Genomic DNA, 17,839 nt, shown 5'->3' with positions numbered 1-17,839 from the left:
TCCTTGGAACCTTCATAGGCTAACCACAGCATTACTATGGGGGAGTTCTTACAAGGCCATAGTTAGAACACTGTTTGGTCAGCTACACAAAAACAGGCTTAAGCCCAGCTCTAAAATTAAATTTTAAATTCTGGGGATTTGAGTGCCAAACCCACGATATGATTATAAGACATGGCATAGGTAGGGACTCCGGATTAATTGTGACGACCTGGGGTTCTTTAATGTGCATCTAATGTTTAACAGGGAGAGGCGGGCCAGCTGATGGTCGATATTGGAATGCATTATGTAGCCGCTTGTCCTGTGTGTTTCCTTTTCTGTCCGTTGTCGTACCGTATTTATTCGCGTATAACCCGCACCAAAATGTGAAAAAACGCGTTTAAAAAGTGGGGGTGCGGGTTATCTGCGAATTTTTTCCGTGGGAGGGGGGGGGGCGGTCGGCTTCACCGCAATGTGCGGCGGCCTCCCCGTGTAGTCCGCCATCCCCATCGTCATCGACGCTTGTCAAGCCGATGAAGGGCCAACGAAAGGCCAGCATTGTTGAGCCTCGCGTTAGGCGCTGTTTAGTGTACTTACCCCAGTTTGCACTGTTTGCCTGCTTTGTTTTGGCATCATGAGTGCGACTCGACGGCAGTGTTTCACAGCGAAAGAGAAGCTAAAGATTATAGCCGCTGCCGAAGAAATCGGCAACAGAGCTGCTGCAAGACAGCATGACGTCGACGAGTCGTGCATTCGCGACTGGAGGAAGAAAAAAGAGAGTCTCGAAGCAACGAACCGGAACAGGCGAGCGTTTCGGGGTCCGAAGACTGGCGCGTACCCCCACCTCGAGACGCAGCTTGCGAAGTTCATTGAGGAGCAGAGAAGTCGTGGCCACGCTGTTTCGACTGAGATGGCGCAAATGGAAGCCCTGAAGTTGGCCCGGGAATTGAATATTCCACGTGAGTTTCGTGCAAGCCGTGGATGGCTTCAGCGCTTCATGCAAAGACATGGAAGACATGGAAGCCGCTGGCACATGGAACAACCATGTGCCAGCGGCTTCCTGAAGCCTACGAGGAAAAGTTGTTGAACTTTCAACGATATGTGATCGCACTTCGGAAGGAGCACAGCTATTTGCTGTCTCAAGTGGGAAATGCTGATCAAACACCTGTGTACTTTGAGATGCCGATGGACACGACCATGGAAAAAAAGGGCTCCAAATCAGTCAGCGTGCTGACCGGCGGAAATGCCAAGCTGCGCTGCACAGTCATGCTATGCGCTTTGGCTGACGGCACGAAACTGCGCCCGTGTGTCATTTTCAAACGCAAGACGCTACCTGGCATTCCACTGCCCCCAGGAATCGTTGTGCGTGCGGAAGAAAATTCGTGGATGAACAGTGGCCTAGTCGGTGACTGGCTTCGAGTAATCTGGGAGCGAAAACCAGGTGCCTTGCTGGCACGCCGTTCGATGCTCGTACTAGATTCCTTCAGAGGCCACTGCACTGATGCGATGAAGGCTCGCCTTGCCGAGACCAGCACCGACCTCGTCATAATACCTGGCGGCATGACGTCCATGCTACAGCCACTCGACGTGTGCCTGAACAAGCCGTTCAAGGCACGCGTGAAGCGGCTGTATGCCCAGTGGATGGCCGACGGCATTTACGCCCTCACACCGACGGGACGCGTGCGAAGGCCTGATATTCTATTGCTGTGCCAGTGGATCGTGGATGCGTGGAAAGCGATACCGGCCGATTTGGTGCGCAAAAGCTTTAAAAAATGTGCGATCAGTAATAGTCTGGATGGTTCCGAGGACGACTACGTCTTTGAGAGTGGCGATGAAGCCTCGGATGGCAGTAGTGAGAGCGGCGACGATTAAGAATCGGATAACCAGTGACGTGGTGGCGGTCGTTTGAATAAATGTTCTGAAAACGAAATGATCACTGAGTGTGAGTTGCATCTTTCTAGCGCTAATTTTTTTTTTCAGGTAAACGTGCGGGTTATACGCGAGCTTTTTTTTTTTTTTTTCCGCCGAGTTCAAAGTTAGGGGTGCGGGTTATACGCAGGGGCGGGTTATACGCGGGTAAATACGGTATGTGCGGTTATATAGTGCATCTAATGCATGGTCACTGGCAGTTTTGCATTTCCCCTTCATCGAAACGCAGCCACCATGGCTGAAATTTCATTCCGTGCCCACGGACTTAGCAGTGCAATTCCTAAGCTACTATGCCACCAGTGTTCAAGAGCGCCACCATGGTAGCAAATAGCCATGGCAATATTTGGCAGAAGCAAGTTTGCATGTCCAAGCGATTTGTTTGTTTTCTCCGAGCCAACCATCACATGAAAACAAATTCAGTTCCCATTAAATGTCTGAAGTTTTAATTGAGCAAAGAAATGTTACACCAAAACCACAGTGTCCAAACAGCCTGAAGAACTGCCTCTGATGTTAGGGCGAACACCACAGCTGGCATGTGCCTGGTACATGTGTTCAATTGGCACTCTAAGCTCTAAACAACCTTGTATTACATGGCCCTTAGGGGGGAGGGGGGATGAAGTAATAATGAAGGTATTATGAAAGTTGAATTGCTGCTGAAATGTTTATGCAGGCAGGCAAGTTGTACAGTTTCTTATAGCAATATATACTGCACACTAAAAAGCCAGCTTCGCAAGACTCTCGCAACAGTTCTACTGCCACCAACTTACAGCAGACAAGTACAGTGCAACAAGTATAAGCCACCCATTCAAGGTCACGGGACAGGAGTGCACCTTATTGCTAAACTTAATTTCCCAAAGAACTACAATCAATGGAACAATGTTCAAGGCAGAAGCTGATTCTGAAACACTGAAGCATGCATCAGCAGAACAAATGTAAACTACCTGCCTTTCTAAAATTTCCTGCCACAACAGCATTTAACAAAACGTGCAAGTCCCCGTACAAAGTAAATCACTCGTCCACAATCAGTTCTAAATAAGATCTCACCTGATCAAAGAGCTGCTTCCCAGTGGTGCTCGCCTGGATCGCGAACTCTAGTTCCGCGTCCATTGTGGTCACCCGCACGTTTACCTTTAAAAAAAACAAGCACTTCCGGTTCAAGAATGCAAGCAAAAGTACACTTTCCATTCATCTTTAAAAACAGGTGTGGATGCATGGCACAAAAACGTGCGGAAGTGCAGGTCAAGGATGTGCACAGCTGTCGGTGATGCAGCTGGGCCCCGCTGAGGAAGCAGCTGCCTGGCAGCGACGCTTGTGATTCAGGCAGACAGTACTCTAAACTAGCATCTACAAGAATCCATACAAATTGGGATGAAATGCAGACATTTCCTTTAGCTATGTTGTACACATTTGTGTAATCACGTTTTTGCCAGTCCTGTTCACAGTGGCAAGGAAAATGCGGATATTAACCCGCAGTTAAGTGCAACTTTCTGCTTCAGTCGCACAACTTCACTCAACTGTGCAGAATATAACTACATACCACTTTATTAAAGGCACTACTATAACGAGAAGTTCAACTTGCCCTGATCCGTCGGCATACGATGCAGGAATAGAGTTTTTCCTTAGTTTTTGCTTGCAACCAACTTACGCATGTGTTTTGAGAGCAAGTGATTCAATTATTTTAATGCGACAGAAGTGACAGCACACTAAATCAAGATTTAGTTATTCTATAATTACAATCACTAACTATCAAATGCACATAGGACCATTCTGCCACCTTGAGTCTCTTTCAATGCAGTCTGCAGGGCACTTCTGAAGGAAACTAATTTTGACACATTCCTTGACAGCCCATAGTCGTGACAGAAGCATATTCAGCTATTTTGTGAAAGTGCATTGGACGATAGGACCAAAAACAAAATGTTAATTGTAACGACAACAATGAGACCTACACACAACCTCAGCACAGAAGAGCTTTGCTACGAGCTTCAGCAATACAGCCAAGGTTTAGCTTCCTTGATCAGTTTAAGGGAAAATTGAGACATCCACCCTATCGTAGCAATTGCTACTAAGGTATAAACAAGGCACTGCCATCAGAATTCCCACATCCTTCACATTCTGCGGGTAGTTTGTGTTATTTAGTGCCAGGTCTGGAGTATAAGCACCACGAGCAGCGTGTACCACTGCCCAAAGGCTGTTCATGTTATGAGCCCACCACTAACAAAAGTTCACTACAACTACTGATAATTGTATTCCAAGTTTGACAGCCCTTAAACTCAATAGCTCTGACGAGTACCACTATTGACAAAGTAGTGCTGGTCACAGCAAACTAGTCAAGGCCACTCCACCATGCATTTGCACCGTTCATATAAGTTGTTTGTTCCCTGGAATACATGATCGTTCTTGTGCGAGGTAAAAATAAAAGGAGTCGTGTCAAAAACAGCAGGAACACTGCAGCACTTCAAGGAACAATGTGTCACATTCGCAGGGTATAAGTGCAGATTTAGTAGCGAGAAAGTAAAGAAAAACATTGCAGCTGTCGTGGAAAGCCTTAACGCTAAAGCTTAGTTCTCGCAGAAAGTAAGAGGCGCATTTCAGCGGGCTCACCGGTTTCGGCATCTTGCTTTAGTTGCCTGCTGTCCACTGGCAGAAAAAAGGGGGTAATTTCTGAAACGAGAAAGAGTTGCAGCTCGTAAGTTTGAATTAAGAACTCTCGCTTCAGCACACATTACAAGCACAGCGACACACCGGAACTATGAATCACGCGCCGCTTGGCAAATTGTACAGTTCACGAGACAGTAACATGGGCGGACACCCAATAGAGAATGCATGTACGAACCAAATGTGTGGATAGGCACGCTACACAGGACATTAACTGGAGTACCGGCTCTGATACAGTGGCCAACAGCGAGTGAAAACGAAACTGCACCGAGTACCGCGGTGGCGATGGGCTCTACGTAAACCTTGTTTTACAATAGCGGGCGTATATGCAACAGTAACGGCGACAAAAGCAAGGTGCGCATTGCTTTCTTGCGGATCGCATGCAAGCAGTCATTGCCCAGGCGAGGAAAACCCCCCTGGGTGCGCCGCACCTGATACAGCCCGCAGCGAATATGGAAACAGCCGCACACAAAAGGCACAACTGTGCATCTTTCGTTAGAAGACAGGCACCGCCGTAAAGAATCCCCGTCGTTCAAACAAGCCTCTCAATCCCGAACATCTCAAGTTCTTTCCCTTCATTGCCCCCTTCTGGTTTACACCGGTTTAATCTCGTACACTCGCACCGGCAGGGCTGGGGGAAAAGAACTCGCCGGAATTGGAATATCCTGCCGAGTGCGCCAGCATTTTCTGTTCTTTTTATTTAACACGATTCGGCATGACCTTGACCACGGCGCCTTTCGTAAACGAGGATAAAAAGAACGTTCAATTAACCGAAGCCTGTAACATGTTTCTGTGAAGTCAGAAGCCCCGCCGGTCCACGATGACGGCACCTGTACGGCCCGCTCAACAAGTTGCGAGCGACCGGCACCATTACGTCATTCGCGCCCAAAAACCGTGTTCACTTCAGGACGACGGTCCGCCGGAACGGACGCACCGCCTATGACCGTTGCCAACCGGCACCCAAACAAGCCCGCGGGGTCGCGACAGAACGTACAATGCGCTCCGAACGCAAACCCAAAGCAGTTATATTTCACACAGGCGACGAGTCTAGAGCAGGGCTACCACTAACAAAGCGCATGTATTGGGCTCACATGCCTTCCAAGCAGCAGCCGCTTACAAGTCTCCGGCAAGAATTAAGGCCGAGTCGGTGTAACTATTCCTTCCCGGGCAAAAAGAAACACGAAAATTCTTGTCACCACGCCAAGCAAGCCATTCTGAACAAAACACGAAAACAGGTAGCAAGAAAAGGACACTCTGGGGTTCGTCGCTTAACGGCTGGTTAGAAGCAACCGGTTTTTTGTATACGCGCTGACGAGGCTAGACCTCCGAGCTGCAGGGGGAATGCAGCATCTCTCCCAATTTATGCGGAAATTACGCGCTGGCAGCCGCTTGACTCGACACGAAACTTCGGCAGACACGTTTCGGGACAGTTGCGGACACTTGTACCACCGAAACGGGGCAAATTTCTCGAGAAAAACACCCGGAAACGGGGACGGCATCAGAACGCAGTTGGCCCAACCACGTCATGTCGCGTACAAAAAAACTTCGCCCCGAGCGGTTCCTCGGCGCGCGCCGGTGTCGGTGCCTCACTCGCCGACGAGGCCCCGGCTGCGTCGGGACAGTCGCGGGTGCGCGGCCACTTTCGCGGCTCGAGTCGCGAGCCCTGGCCCAAAATAAAAACTAACCAACCGTCACTTACCGACGACGAAGAAAAAAAGAACGTATTCCCACAGCGGCGTATCACCCTCCGCGCTCACGGTGACAACTTCGTACAAAATGGCCGTCCGCAGGGTGTGGCAAACGCGCATGCGTGTGGCAACTCCCACTTTCCGCTTTAGCAGACGGCCGCGGCGCGGCGCGGCGGCTGCTGCGCGCGCGTCACTGCGCACGCGCGAGGCGCCGTTTCTGAAACTGCGGCGTGCGCGCCGGCGCGGTGCGGACGCAGTGTTTGACTTTCCTTCCGTTACCCGCTACGTAGACGAAAAACGAACAAAAAAGCAAAGAAACGAGTTAACCTAATCGCGACTTTCTCACCGGATGAAATTCGCTGCGGCGCGTAGGCAACACGTGCGAAAAAAAGAGTCTTCGCACCACGGGGTGACATCGACGTGTGGAATGAGACGATGTAAGACATGACGCAAGCGCTGTCGATGAGTGACGAAAGTCGCGCGTCGTGCCAGAAGGTTGAACCACGGAACACCTATATAAACTATATAAATACGCGACCGCGTATTTGCGTCACGTCTATTGAGACGTTCTGTGCCGCTGCTGATGAGCTGATCGAAGTGTGTACAATGTCTGTCCGGAAGGTATACGTGAACTTTGGAATTATGAGTTGCATGCCAGTTTCATCGCCCGCGGGCGGAGTTCTCTCCTGCGTTTAAGTTCCGGACTCAGCACGCGATGATGTACTTACATTAACCAGAGCGCTCGATTTGGAATTTTCGGCAGTTCTATTTCATAAGCGGATCTTGATTTGGTGAACAAGACAGTCATGTGGAATTACTTTGGTTGGTACAGAGGTTCGGGAACAATTGATTTATTCACGGAAAGCTTTCTTATCAGCAGTGATTAATCGCCGCATGTTGTCATGATGCGGCATTCAGTGCCCTTTTAATCCCAAGCATGCGACGCTTCCTTTCTCCTCGTTGCCTCTCGAAGAAGTTTCATAACTTCCGGGACCACGAACCCTGTCTTCTGCTGAGCGCGAGGTCGTGGGTTCGACTCGCGGCTGCGGCGGCCGCATTCCTATGGACGGGGTGCAAGCAAAAGCGCCCACGTACCCCGGGATTTTGGAGCTCGGCATTAAAGAAAATCTCGCGCGGTCGAAACTGTTAGTCCTCTCCCAAATACTTATTTTAAATTGCAAAGTCCTCATTGTTTCTATGCAAAACAGCGCAGCAAATGATCTGGACTTCTACCTTCTATCGTGCTCTTCTATAAGATCTATCTTGCTGTGAGCCCAGTTGTACAGCGCGCCTGGAATCGAATAATCTACTCATATTTCATAACAATTTCAAACTCGTTAGAGAAACAGATGCTTGCGCGTATGCCCCATGTTCCCAACGCTTCACGATGCCAGCGATATCACTGGACTGATAGTACAAGGTTCTCAGAGTTTCAACGACACTGTGTGCTTGTTACACTGTTAACTTTTAAGATAAGTGTTGTCTATATAGACTATGTAGGTTGACTAATACACAACAGGAAAAAAAAGAAAAAGAACGCGCTTGAGAACTCATAGCAATCTAGAAAACACTACACATAGAGCATCATATAGTCTGTCATAGAGAAAGCATACATATTTCTTATAAATTGCTTAGACTCCGCATCGGCCCCTTTTCTTCCTAATGTAGACGTCTTTCTGAATTGAATTCTGGGGTTGTACGTGCCAAAACTACGATTAGGTTATGAGGCATGCCGCAGCGGGGGACTCCGAATTAATTTTGATCACCAGGAGGGGATCTTTAACGTGCCCCGAATGCACGATACACGGGCGTTTTTTTGCATTTCGCCCCCATCGAAATGAGGTCGCCGCGGCGGGGATTCGATCCGGCGACTTCATGCTTAGCAGTGCAGCACCATAGCCGCTAGGTTTCTTTTTATTTTTCTTCGATGTCACTAAAGGCGCACAGACTGCTTTGAAACTCATGAATACAGGTATTAAGTAGACTACTGTCTACGGACCTTCCTAAGCCATCTTCGGGAGGTGAGTCAACGGTGTTGTCGCACACGGAAAGCGGTACGGTGCAGTGCTCATTGTTTGCGCTTGCAGAAAGTGTGAGCGGCGGTTGACAGGCGTTGGCCGTCGGTTCGCCGCTGCTTTCTTCGCGGCTTCCCTCGTCCTCACTGCAGTGGAGGCACGCACGTATTTATACGTCACGATGACGTGTATACATACGTGCGCCATCAGAGCCCGCGCTTTGGCGACCTCGTCAGCTTCTTCGAACCATGACCTCCGAGATAAGTATAGCCGCGCGCTGTCCGATCTCCAAGGCCATATCGGAGACCATAGAGTTTCCGATAACAATACTGGGGAAATCTGGCGCAACTTTTGATGCCTGTTTCAAAAAAAAAGGGGGGGGGGGGGGGCGCATCTACATCGTGGGAACGCCGGGATACGGTAGGTTAAAAACGCTGTCCGTGGGTGTTTCCTGCGCTGGACAAGTCAATTTAAATATGGTAGGTTGTTCCATTTGTCTTTAACGTGTATATTTGACCCGAAACATGGGTATGGCTGCGCAAACAACGATTTCTCCGAATCAGGTCTTTATAAAATGTCGGTTTAACTCACGTATTATACGTATATATAGCATATAGCATGTAAATGAAGAACGGTGAACTATGCGATCGAAACCGATGCACAGTTTTTGTTCTTCCTGTCGGTCCTCTGCACAAATGGCACACATACCACCTGCGGGTGACAGGCCAAGAATTGGCCGGTTTGCACAAGATGAGTAGGTCAATTTTAGAGGAAATAAAACTGCTTTGCCGGGGAAGACGTGATATTGCACGGTGTTCATAGTGAAACGGGCCATCACACTAGAGTGAATCGAAAACAGTGGAGGTGGTTCCCTTCGTCTTTCCTGCAACTCCATTACTGGACACGTTCAATATAATTGGACACTGCAGAGCGAGTGCTTATGCATTAATTAAAATATATATATCGTTACGTAATAATAGAGAAAAAGAAGAGAATTTTGCTCAAATTTATCGCGACATACGGAACACTGATCGCCAGAAGCGTTTTAACGGTTGGTTTTCCGAGAAAGATGACAATCCGAGTATCCCACTAACAAGCATTCGCGCGCTTAAAACAACGACACAGGACCGCTTTTTTCCTGTGTAGGCAATCATAACAAAATCTATGCCTGTCATTAGGTTGGAGAGCGTGTTTCAAATGGGAGAGCGTGAAGTCTACGTGCCCCAAGGACATAAAATCGTACTCGATCTTGTTTACGTCCAATCAACACGTACCTGCATGATGCTTATCTCCGGTGTGTTTCCAGTGTGCGCACGTCGACAGGCGTCGGTGCGTCGACTTCACACAGCCACATAGATTGCTCTGTTATCACTCCGGCAACGTGTTCCATGTGGACTGATTAAAACAGATACCCCGCATAACGCATACTTCGACCATGATCGGGCTCCGACAACGGGAAACGCCGCGCCGAAAATACGCCTGAAATACGCATCATGTGGTTACAAATCGGGCTGTATCAGTGCCATGCATCCAGTAGCGTAGCCCGGGGGTGGGGTGGGGGGGGGGGCACACCGGGCACGTGCGGACGCAATGTTATTTTGTGTAAGTTAGAGGACGTTTCCCGCCAGCCATATCAGACTTCCGTGCCAGGATTGCTTCGACGCAACGCCACCTAGCTAGCACGGGACCCGTTCGCTCCCATCCGTGACGTCATGCTACTGGCCCGACTGCCATAAGATCTAATGGGTGTGCTTCCGAGCAAGCCGCGGTGATTTCGACGTCACCGCTTTCGTCACGCCGGCCTTGGCGATGGAAATTTCGGGCCGGTAGCATATGACGTCATGGATCGGAGTGAACAGGCCTTGCGTTATCTACGGTGCTGGCTGATATGGCCCGGACTTATTCTACCAGGACGGGATGTAAGCCCATTGTTTGCGCCATGACGTGTGGCCTCCACGGAACCCGCGGCCAGCGCAGCAAGAAAAAAAAAGAGAGACAAGTCAGAATTCCTTAACGCTGAATCATGGAGTTGACCGATACAATGCGTGGGCTATTGAATCGTACTTCATTTGTCTGTGTCGCACACACGGTATAGCGTGTGGGTAAGAGTGGCCAGAGAGAGAGAGAGAGAGGGTGCATTTCGTTTTCGCCTGCTCTGGCAATCGACCTGTCGTTATACCAATCGGCTTATCGCATATCTTCCGGCCCAGAGGTGCCAGCTCTGGCGAGATAATCACTTCGCCATGTCGTCTCAAATTTCTCACGCGGCCACCGCGTGAGACCACCGTGTGTATGCAAATAGAAACTGTTATTACATTCGCAGAACGTGCAAACACAGACGCCGTACGTCCTCCGCATATGCAAACACATTAGCTATAGTAAATAAATAAATAAATAAATAAATAACGAATGAATGAAATATTTATACATATACAAAAGCACTGCGAAAAAGTTCAATGAATGGAAAATAATGGGATTTTGTTATAACGAATGTTTACAGTACACGCACAGTAAAATGGTGCTATAATAAAACCGTTTAATGTGTCCAAAATTTTTCTTAATTGTATCAGTGAAATGATGTGTACGTTAGTCAATGATGCATTTCGATTTCTTTGCGAGTAATGTCCACGCTTTTGAGTAATCCAGCGCAAGAAGTGAATTTGTCCTATAAAATACAGGTGCCTTGTTCAATATGCTTCCTTAAGGCTAAAAAATAAGAAGAAAGAAACGCCAGAAATTTCGTACAGTAGAACGTACACTTTGTTGGGAGAGTTGGTGCCGTGTTGTACAACGTTAGCTCCAGCGCAACGTAGACGAATACAATGACACTAAAACACGCTTCACTGTATTTTCGTAGTCTTCGTCCAACAGACGTCGCTTACGAGCTATCACGTGACGAATGCGTTCAGTGGCTGCGTTCCATTACTCGCCGTATAGACGCGCCTCCATAAAGACAGCTGAGCGTCTGGACAGCGGCCACATCATGCTTTGTTGCAATACTGGTTATAGTGGAATCATACTAGAGCGTGCTATAGAATGTACGAAGCCGACAAAAAGAAAAAAAAGACAGCTTAGCGCAGCATCGAAGTGAAAACAACGACAACAAGAACATGCAAGCTTTTCTTTCTTTTCTTTTTTTTTTTTGCTGCCGAAACAAGATTGTGGCTGAGCAGAATGATTGGAAACTCAACTGGAAGGTATATAGTCTGCCACAAGAAAACGTAGTCACGCTTTCTTGTGCGCTCGATGTAAGCTACGTTGCGTTTTCCCATAGGTTCGCACATGAAGAACAAGCTATAATACAGCGATAATATCTGCTTTTAAAGGTTGTCTTCTTCATTTCTTATTTCTTTTTTTGTGTGCGTGTCGGCACGAGGTGGTGTCAAGTCGCGGGAACGTCTTGCAGATTCGTTCTATTACTTGAACCCGAAGATGTGCTCTTAGCCATTAACCGTAGACAGTCTCCAATCCTGGCCAGTGTTGGAACACACATAATGTAGCGCAACACGGACATACGCACACCGCGCTGTGTATTTGACCTCATCTGTGTCCATGAACTATAGTTGCGTTAAATTGAACACCTTGTAGATGGCACATATGCGACAAGGCCAACACGCAACTCTGAGCGCAGAAACGAACTGGTCTCCTGCACACGGAATATGGCCACATAAGGATGTATGGAGAAGGTGCGGGGAGACAATGAAAGAATGGATAGAGCACAAGAAGTGGGAGGCTATCTGCTGCCTTTGGTAACGGCGGAAGAAAACGAAAAATAAAGCGATGAGACAAAACAAGGGCGACAGGAATAATATTAAAAGAACCGGCAGTAATATATTTCAACCAGCCTTGCTCAGCTGGAAGTCGAAAAAAAAAAAGTACGCTTTACCCTCGCGACACACTGCGCATTTCCAACTGCCGCGCGACCTTGTCCCGTCCGTCCAGTTTGACGTTTTGATTTGTAATAGCCGTCCGGCATGCCTATTACTTTGCCTCTTTTATTTCCCCTCATTTAACAGCCGCCAGCTGACTTAATTGCATCACGACTGTAGAACTTGAATAGAGAGAGAGACACACACACACACACACAACGCGATCCGCCCGCTGCTTCGAACGAAATCCGCTCAACAAAGGGAACGCTATTACACAGCTGGCTCTCGCGGAAGAATTGCGCCCGCGCAAATATTTGCAGATGGTGAGGCTGCCGGGCGAAAGGCAAATCGTGCACACTCCAAGTTGGGAGACTATGGAAGGGAGGAGGGCTTAGCGAAAATTCTGTTAGATGCAGTCGAACGCCTTTATAAAGACATGCTTCGGGCCTGCGAAGTCATTCGTTATACAAGTCACTTCGCTGTAAAGGTATAGCGCACCGCACAAATCACAATAGAACCGGGGCATAATAACTGCTTCGTTATACAGGTCATTTCGTTGTATAGGCGGTCTTTGCAGCGGAGAAACAGCAATATGGAGTTGCTTTACTTCGAAAAGCCAACGTTCGCTCAGATACCGCGATCCGTACAACCTATAGCTTTTCTTTGCATCTTGCTTCGGGTTTGATGTCGGTGTCTCGCAGAGATGAAGCGTGTGGTTATGTGTGTGTGTGGGGGGGGGGGTGCAAGGGGTGCTGAGGCGCTGAGAAGGCAAGCGCGAATTACAGTTACGACGTCAGTGTGGAAGAGTTTGGAGAGGAAGCACTGGCGTAATGACACTGGTAGACGCTTCACGATTGGCGTTCGTGTTATTTCAATGCGACCCTAAAGGACATGTATACAAACGTTTCGATTAGGAGGTGCAATTTATCATCGAATGTGAAGTGGCGACGACCATTCATTTCGTTCAAGGATTGAAGAGGTCAACCTAATTTATTCTCGGATGTTGCTTGAACACAAGCAATGTCATCACGCGCAGGACATCAACATAGCATCAGCACAACATAGCATATTATCTACATTAGTGCAACATTACGTAACGTTAACACATTTATTATTGACATGGGAACCTCTGCATTAAAGAAGCTTCGTGTCCAACGGTTCCCACGGTGCTTATACTGTTGAGGTGTCCAGCGAAAATGTGCCATATCCACTATGAGCGGTTGGCCAAGAACTGGGTGGATCATTCGAAGTTACAATCCGAAATAAATTTTCTGGTTTGCTCCTGAGTAATGGCTGTTGAAAGGTGAAATCACATTTTAAAATGAGAGGATTAAGAACAGCAAGAGTCAATCACTTAGTGAGTAAGTAAAAATCACACTAAGAATCAACAATAAGATTGATTCACAGGGATATTTGTTCGACCGTCCAGGAATTCCTTATTGAGTCCAACTGAACTCCCTGTTAAATTTCTCCAACAGGGCGCGCGAGATTAACTTGGAAACGGTCCTGTCGGTTTCTTTGCCCTCTACCAGTGGCGCATACACGCTATGGGTGATTGGCCGAGATTCAGGTCGAAAATAGCAAGTTTAACTAGAAAACTTTTTCGAAAAAAGAAAATCTAATTATGTGACTATAAGCTACTAGCACTCTTTTGACAATGCCCAAGGGAGGCGGGTCCCAGAGAAAGATCTTCGCGAACAAAAAAGGTTGAGACCCACACATTTATCTTCTTTTAATCTCATAACCTGACAATCTGACAACTTCATAGTCTAAACGCGCACGTCAATTTTTTTTTTTCCGTGCGCACGTTGTCACAAGACCAGCGACAAATCCTTAGCGCCGTGAGCAACTTCGTCCTCCATTTCTTTGTGCGTGTGCGTGTGTGTTCGGTTAGTTCAGGATTCAAAACAATACCGCCGTCGTGAGAACGGAACTGATTCGGTAGATAAAAAAGAGCCGCTCAAAGCCCACGTGTCGTCATTGCCGGCTGACATGTACACGCGGAGGGGTAGTAGGGCAACGTCACCTCGTCGCTGAACCCGGGCAGATCTGGATCGCCTTGTCTGTGTGCTCAGATAAGACAGAGCTAATGGCCTCTTGTCTGTGGGGCAGAACGAGATCGCGGTCGGCGCGATAAGCCACGTGACGAACGCCTCTAATGAGGCAAACGACATTCGAGCGAGGGCGACGAGTGCCTAGCTTATCTACTCAGACGTCTATACGCAAACTCTACACTGCTTCAGACATATACCTTCTTTTTTTTTGTCAGAATTACTTGGAATGACAACTAAACATCTGGACCTGTTTATATGCCAACTGAAATCGTTATCTGATGTGCGGTTTATGCCCGTTGTCTATACCTGTGCGATAGCACTGTTATACTTCTTGCGGATATGTCGACCTCCACTGCCTTTCCTGTAAATAATATAGCTCCAGAAATCTCCCGTTGATAGCTACGTGCTATTTCGTTTTGGAATAAGGAATCTGTAAAGTTTACATCACTAAACACCTCCCTTCTTTTTCTTTTTTCTTTCTTTTTTACTTTGACGGGAGGTGCGGCACGCCTACGGTTATTGAACCTCGGGACCTCGTTTTGTACATCTCTATATTTTTTTCAGTGAAGCAGGAGCGGTCTCACTGTCCCTTTCGGTCATAAACTGAGGCCTCCGAAATTTATGTATTTTTCTGGAAACACGGCGTAAACATTGCAAAAGGAAATTTCTGACGTGTAGCATGAATTAAGTCATATCAGGCCACTCGTCACAACGAGATTCGTTGATTCATTGATTAACCTATGTACTGGCTATTCTTACAGATGAACGTGTCATGTCGCGAAAAGAATGAAAAAAAAATAATCTGGGAGACGCTTAAGCTCCGCCTATAAGAGTAGAACGCGATAGCACTAAGGGGTCGTATTAAAGGACTGCTTCTCACGCTTCCCGGCAACTGCAACTTATGCAAGCGTAAACGTTACCTGGACGCGCTTGGGGCGAACGCTATGCACGAAGGCGAGCTTTCTGGTTCTCTTCTTTCTGTGTGTGTGTTCTTAATGTCTATTAGAAGCATGGATGCACCGGTGATTACTGTATACCCAGGGCCCTTCTTATGCAAGTAAAAGATAAAGACTGCCTAATAGCAGTAATACAGAGCAACACGTCATGAAATTGTCGTCATACATGGTTATATGTGCACCTCTCAAAATACTATTGCTTAGGATTACACTAAAGTGACTTACATTCTTTGTTGTTAGCCGAGATGGAAGCACCCGCCATGGTTGCTTAGTGGCTATGGTGTTGGGCTGCCATGCGCGAGGTCGTGGGACCGAATCCCGGCCGCGTACGGCGGCATTTAGATGGGGACGAAATGCGAAAACGTCCGTGTACTTAGATTTAAGTGCACGTTGAAGAAACCGAGGTGGTGAAAATTGATCTGGAGTCCTCCGCTACGACGTGCCTCATAATCAGATAGCGGTTTGTTGCGTAAAACCACATAATTTAATTATGAGGCTTAAGAGTACATTGGATCCGCGTAATGCTCAATATTTTTATCTTGTCAGCACTGCTCAGAACATTCAAAAGCAAGTCGGGTCCATATGGAGACACCATGCTCTCTATATAATTAGTTATATAAGAGAGAGAGAGAGAGAGAGAGAGAGAGAGAGAGAGAGAGAGAGAGAGAGAGAGAGAGAGAGAGAGAGAGAGAGAGAGAGAGGATCATGTCAACCAATAAGAACAGCGAACCAAAAGAAATAACTAACAGAACGGACAACTAAGGCATGACATGAAAACATTCCAAATAAAAAAATTAAAAAAACAAGAGAAGAAAGCACTAATGAAGAGATATATCAAGAAATGTCCTAGCCCCCCCCCCCCCCCCCACACACACACACAAATATCGCAATTCTTTTTCCCCAGTCACTGAACTCGTCGTTTAAGGACTCACGCGACGCTTATCTTTCGGCTGAGCCAAGACAAACAACACAAATCGTGCAAAAAAAAAAAAACGCATGCACATTTTCTCTGAACATGTCACGCGCACGAGAACGAACTGAAATGGGACATTCCGGGGTGTTGCTTCGCGAACACACGCGTTGCACAAAAGAATTCAGCGTATACACCTTTCTGCGCGCCGTCACAGCTGCATCATGCAACGCGCTTGCGTGTATAATTTTTTTCGTGAAAGAGACAGACAGACAGACAGACAGACAGACAGACGACAGACAGACAGACAGACAGACAGAGACAGACAGAGACAGACAGACACAGACAGACGACAGACAGACACAGACAGACAGACGACAGACGACAGACAGACAGACGACAGACAGACGACAGACAGACAGACAGACAGACAGACAGACAGACAGACAGACAGACAGACAGACAGACAGACAGACAGACACAGACAGACAGACAGACAGACAGACAAAAGGAAGGCAGGGATGTTAACCAGTCAAGAGTCTGGTTGGCTACCCTACGCTGGGGGAAGGTAGAAAGGGAAGAGAGTGCCCTGTATCACTATTGCGGAGTGGGGCTATAGCCGCCGATACCCAATGCATTCCAATTACAATTTGGATGCAAATGGGTCCCCATTCCCTCCCTTCTGGTAATAGGATTTGCAGCCCGCACTAGTATATATAGTATAAGTGCACATCACGCTATGTAGATTACCGACTACATAGGACTGCTCGAAAATTCGATGTTCGCTCAGATTCCACGGTCGGTATACATGATGTGTACAGACGAAGAGCGGGGAACAGACCTGACTAGTCGGTGTTGCCTACTACAGACGTAACGTGGAACACCAACTGGTCGCGTCTCACACCTTGGAGGAGCAGAGAAACATACATGGCGAAGATGTCGTCCCATACCCCATTCGATTCCGATTAAGATATTCTCCTTTCCATGTTCCTTTCACAAGATATGTTCCTTTCACTATTTATGAGGTGTGCTAATTCACGAAACCGTTATAAAACACCAACATGTCTAAACTGCCACCGCTGCCCTCCTCCCCCCCTCTTCCCGATAAAGACGTATAGTCAGAAAGATGATTGCGCCAATCTGGTTACAGAATGGCAGCTTTGACAGCTGCTCTTTATTTCAACGGCAGCGATTTGCAGATTTGCAACCCCTCCCCCCCCCACAGACACACATACACACAGATATATATATATATATATATATATATATATATATATATATATATATATATATATATATATATATATTCCCTTCGAAAGTTTCGTTCAGCATTCTTTCCCACCTGGCGGAAATCGGGCTCTCGTAAGCAGACTTGCGCAACGCGCGCTCATCCTGCACGTGTGACGCACATTTGCCAAGGTACACCATCATATAGTGCGCCTTGCCATAGTTAGAGGAAAAAAATCTGTTCGCCTGCGAGAAAGAAACAAAAAAGGCCTGTTTACAGAGGACAAACGTCCCTTGCGGAAGACTCGAAATCAAAGGCCAATTGTTGCCGCTTCCGACTGACACAGCGAGCGCTTTCCCACCTGACTGCATCGGTTATGCGCGAGGTCGAGTTGACCGGGACCGGGTTACTATTCTTTCCTCATAAGTTTTCGATGTAAACGCGAGCGTCCAATCAATCAATCAATCAATCAATCAATCAATCAATCAATCAATCAATCAATCAATCAATCAATCAATCAATTGAACTTATATTTTCGAGAACACAAAGAAGACCTATA

At 47.4% G+C, this 17,839-nt stretch overlaps 1 protein-coding gene across 4 annotated transcripts in view; it reads right to left on the bottom strand.

Moving 5' to 3' along the window:
• The window catches only part of Moe (moesin), a 151,042-nt gene that overhangs the window by 28,422 nt on the left and 104,781 nt on the right, over positions 1-17,839 (bottom strand). For 2 of the 4 annotated variants that reach the window (XM_075696113.1, XM_075696116.1), the window contains exons 1-3: positions 6,260-6,408; positions 4,507-4,566; positions 2,950-3,033 (exon numbers count right to left, since the gene is read on the bottom strand). In XM_075696113.1, coding sequence (XP_075552228.1) covers positions 2,950-3,033; positions 4,507-4,518 — 96 coding nt within the window. In that variant the 5' untranslated portion in view covers positions 4,519-4,566; positions 6,260-6,408. Of the gene's footprint in view, positions 1-2,949; positions 3,034-4,506; positions 4,567-4,738; positions 4,763-6,259; positions 6,409-17,839 lie in introns of those variants that run through there. The other 2 variants (XM_075696115.1, XM_075696114.1) reach the window with 2 other exon arrangements.

This window comes from Dermacentor variabilis, chromosome 6 (assembly GCF_050947875.1).
Source record: "Dermacentor variabilis isolate Ectoservices chromosome 6, ASM5094787v1, whole genome shotgun sequence".
Classification (NCBI taxonomy): domain Eukaryota; kingdom Metazoa; phylum Arthropoda; class Arachnida; order Ixodida; family Ixodidae; genus Dermacentor; species Dermacentor variabilis.
The sequence above is the reverse complement of the archived record's forward strand: the minus strand, read 5'-3'. Positions and strand labels throughout refer to the sequence as shown.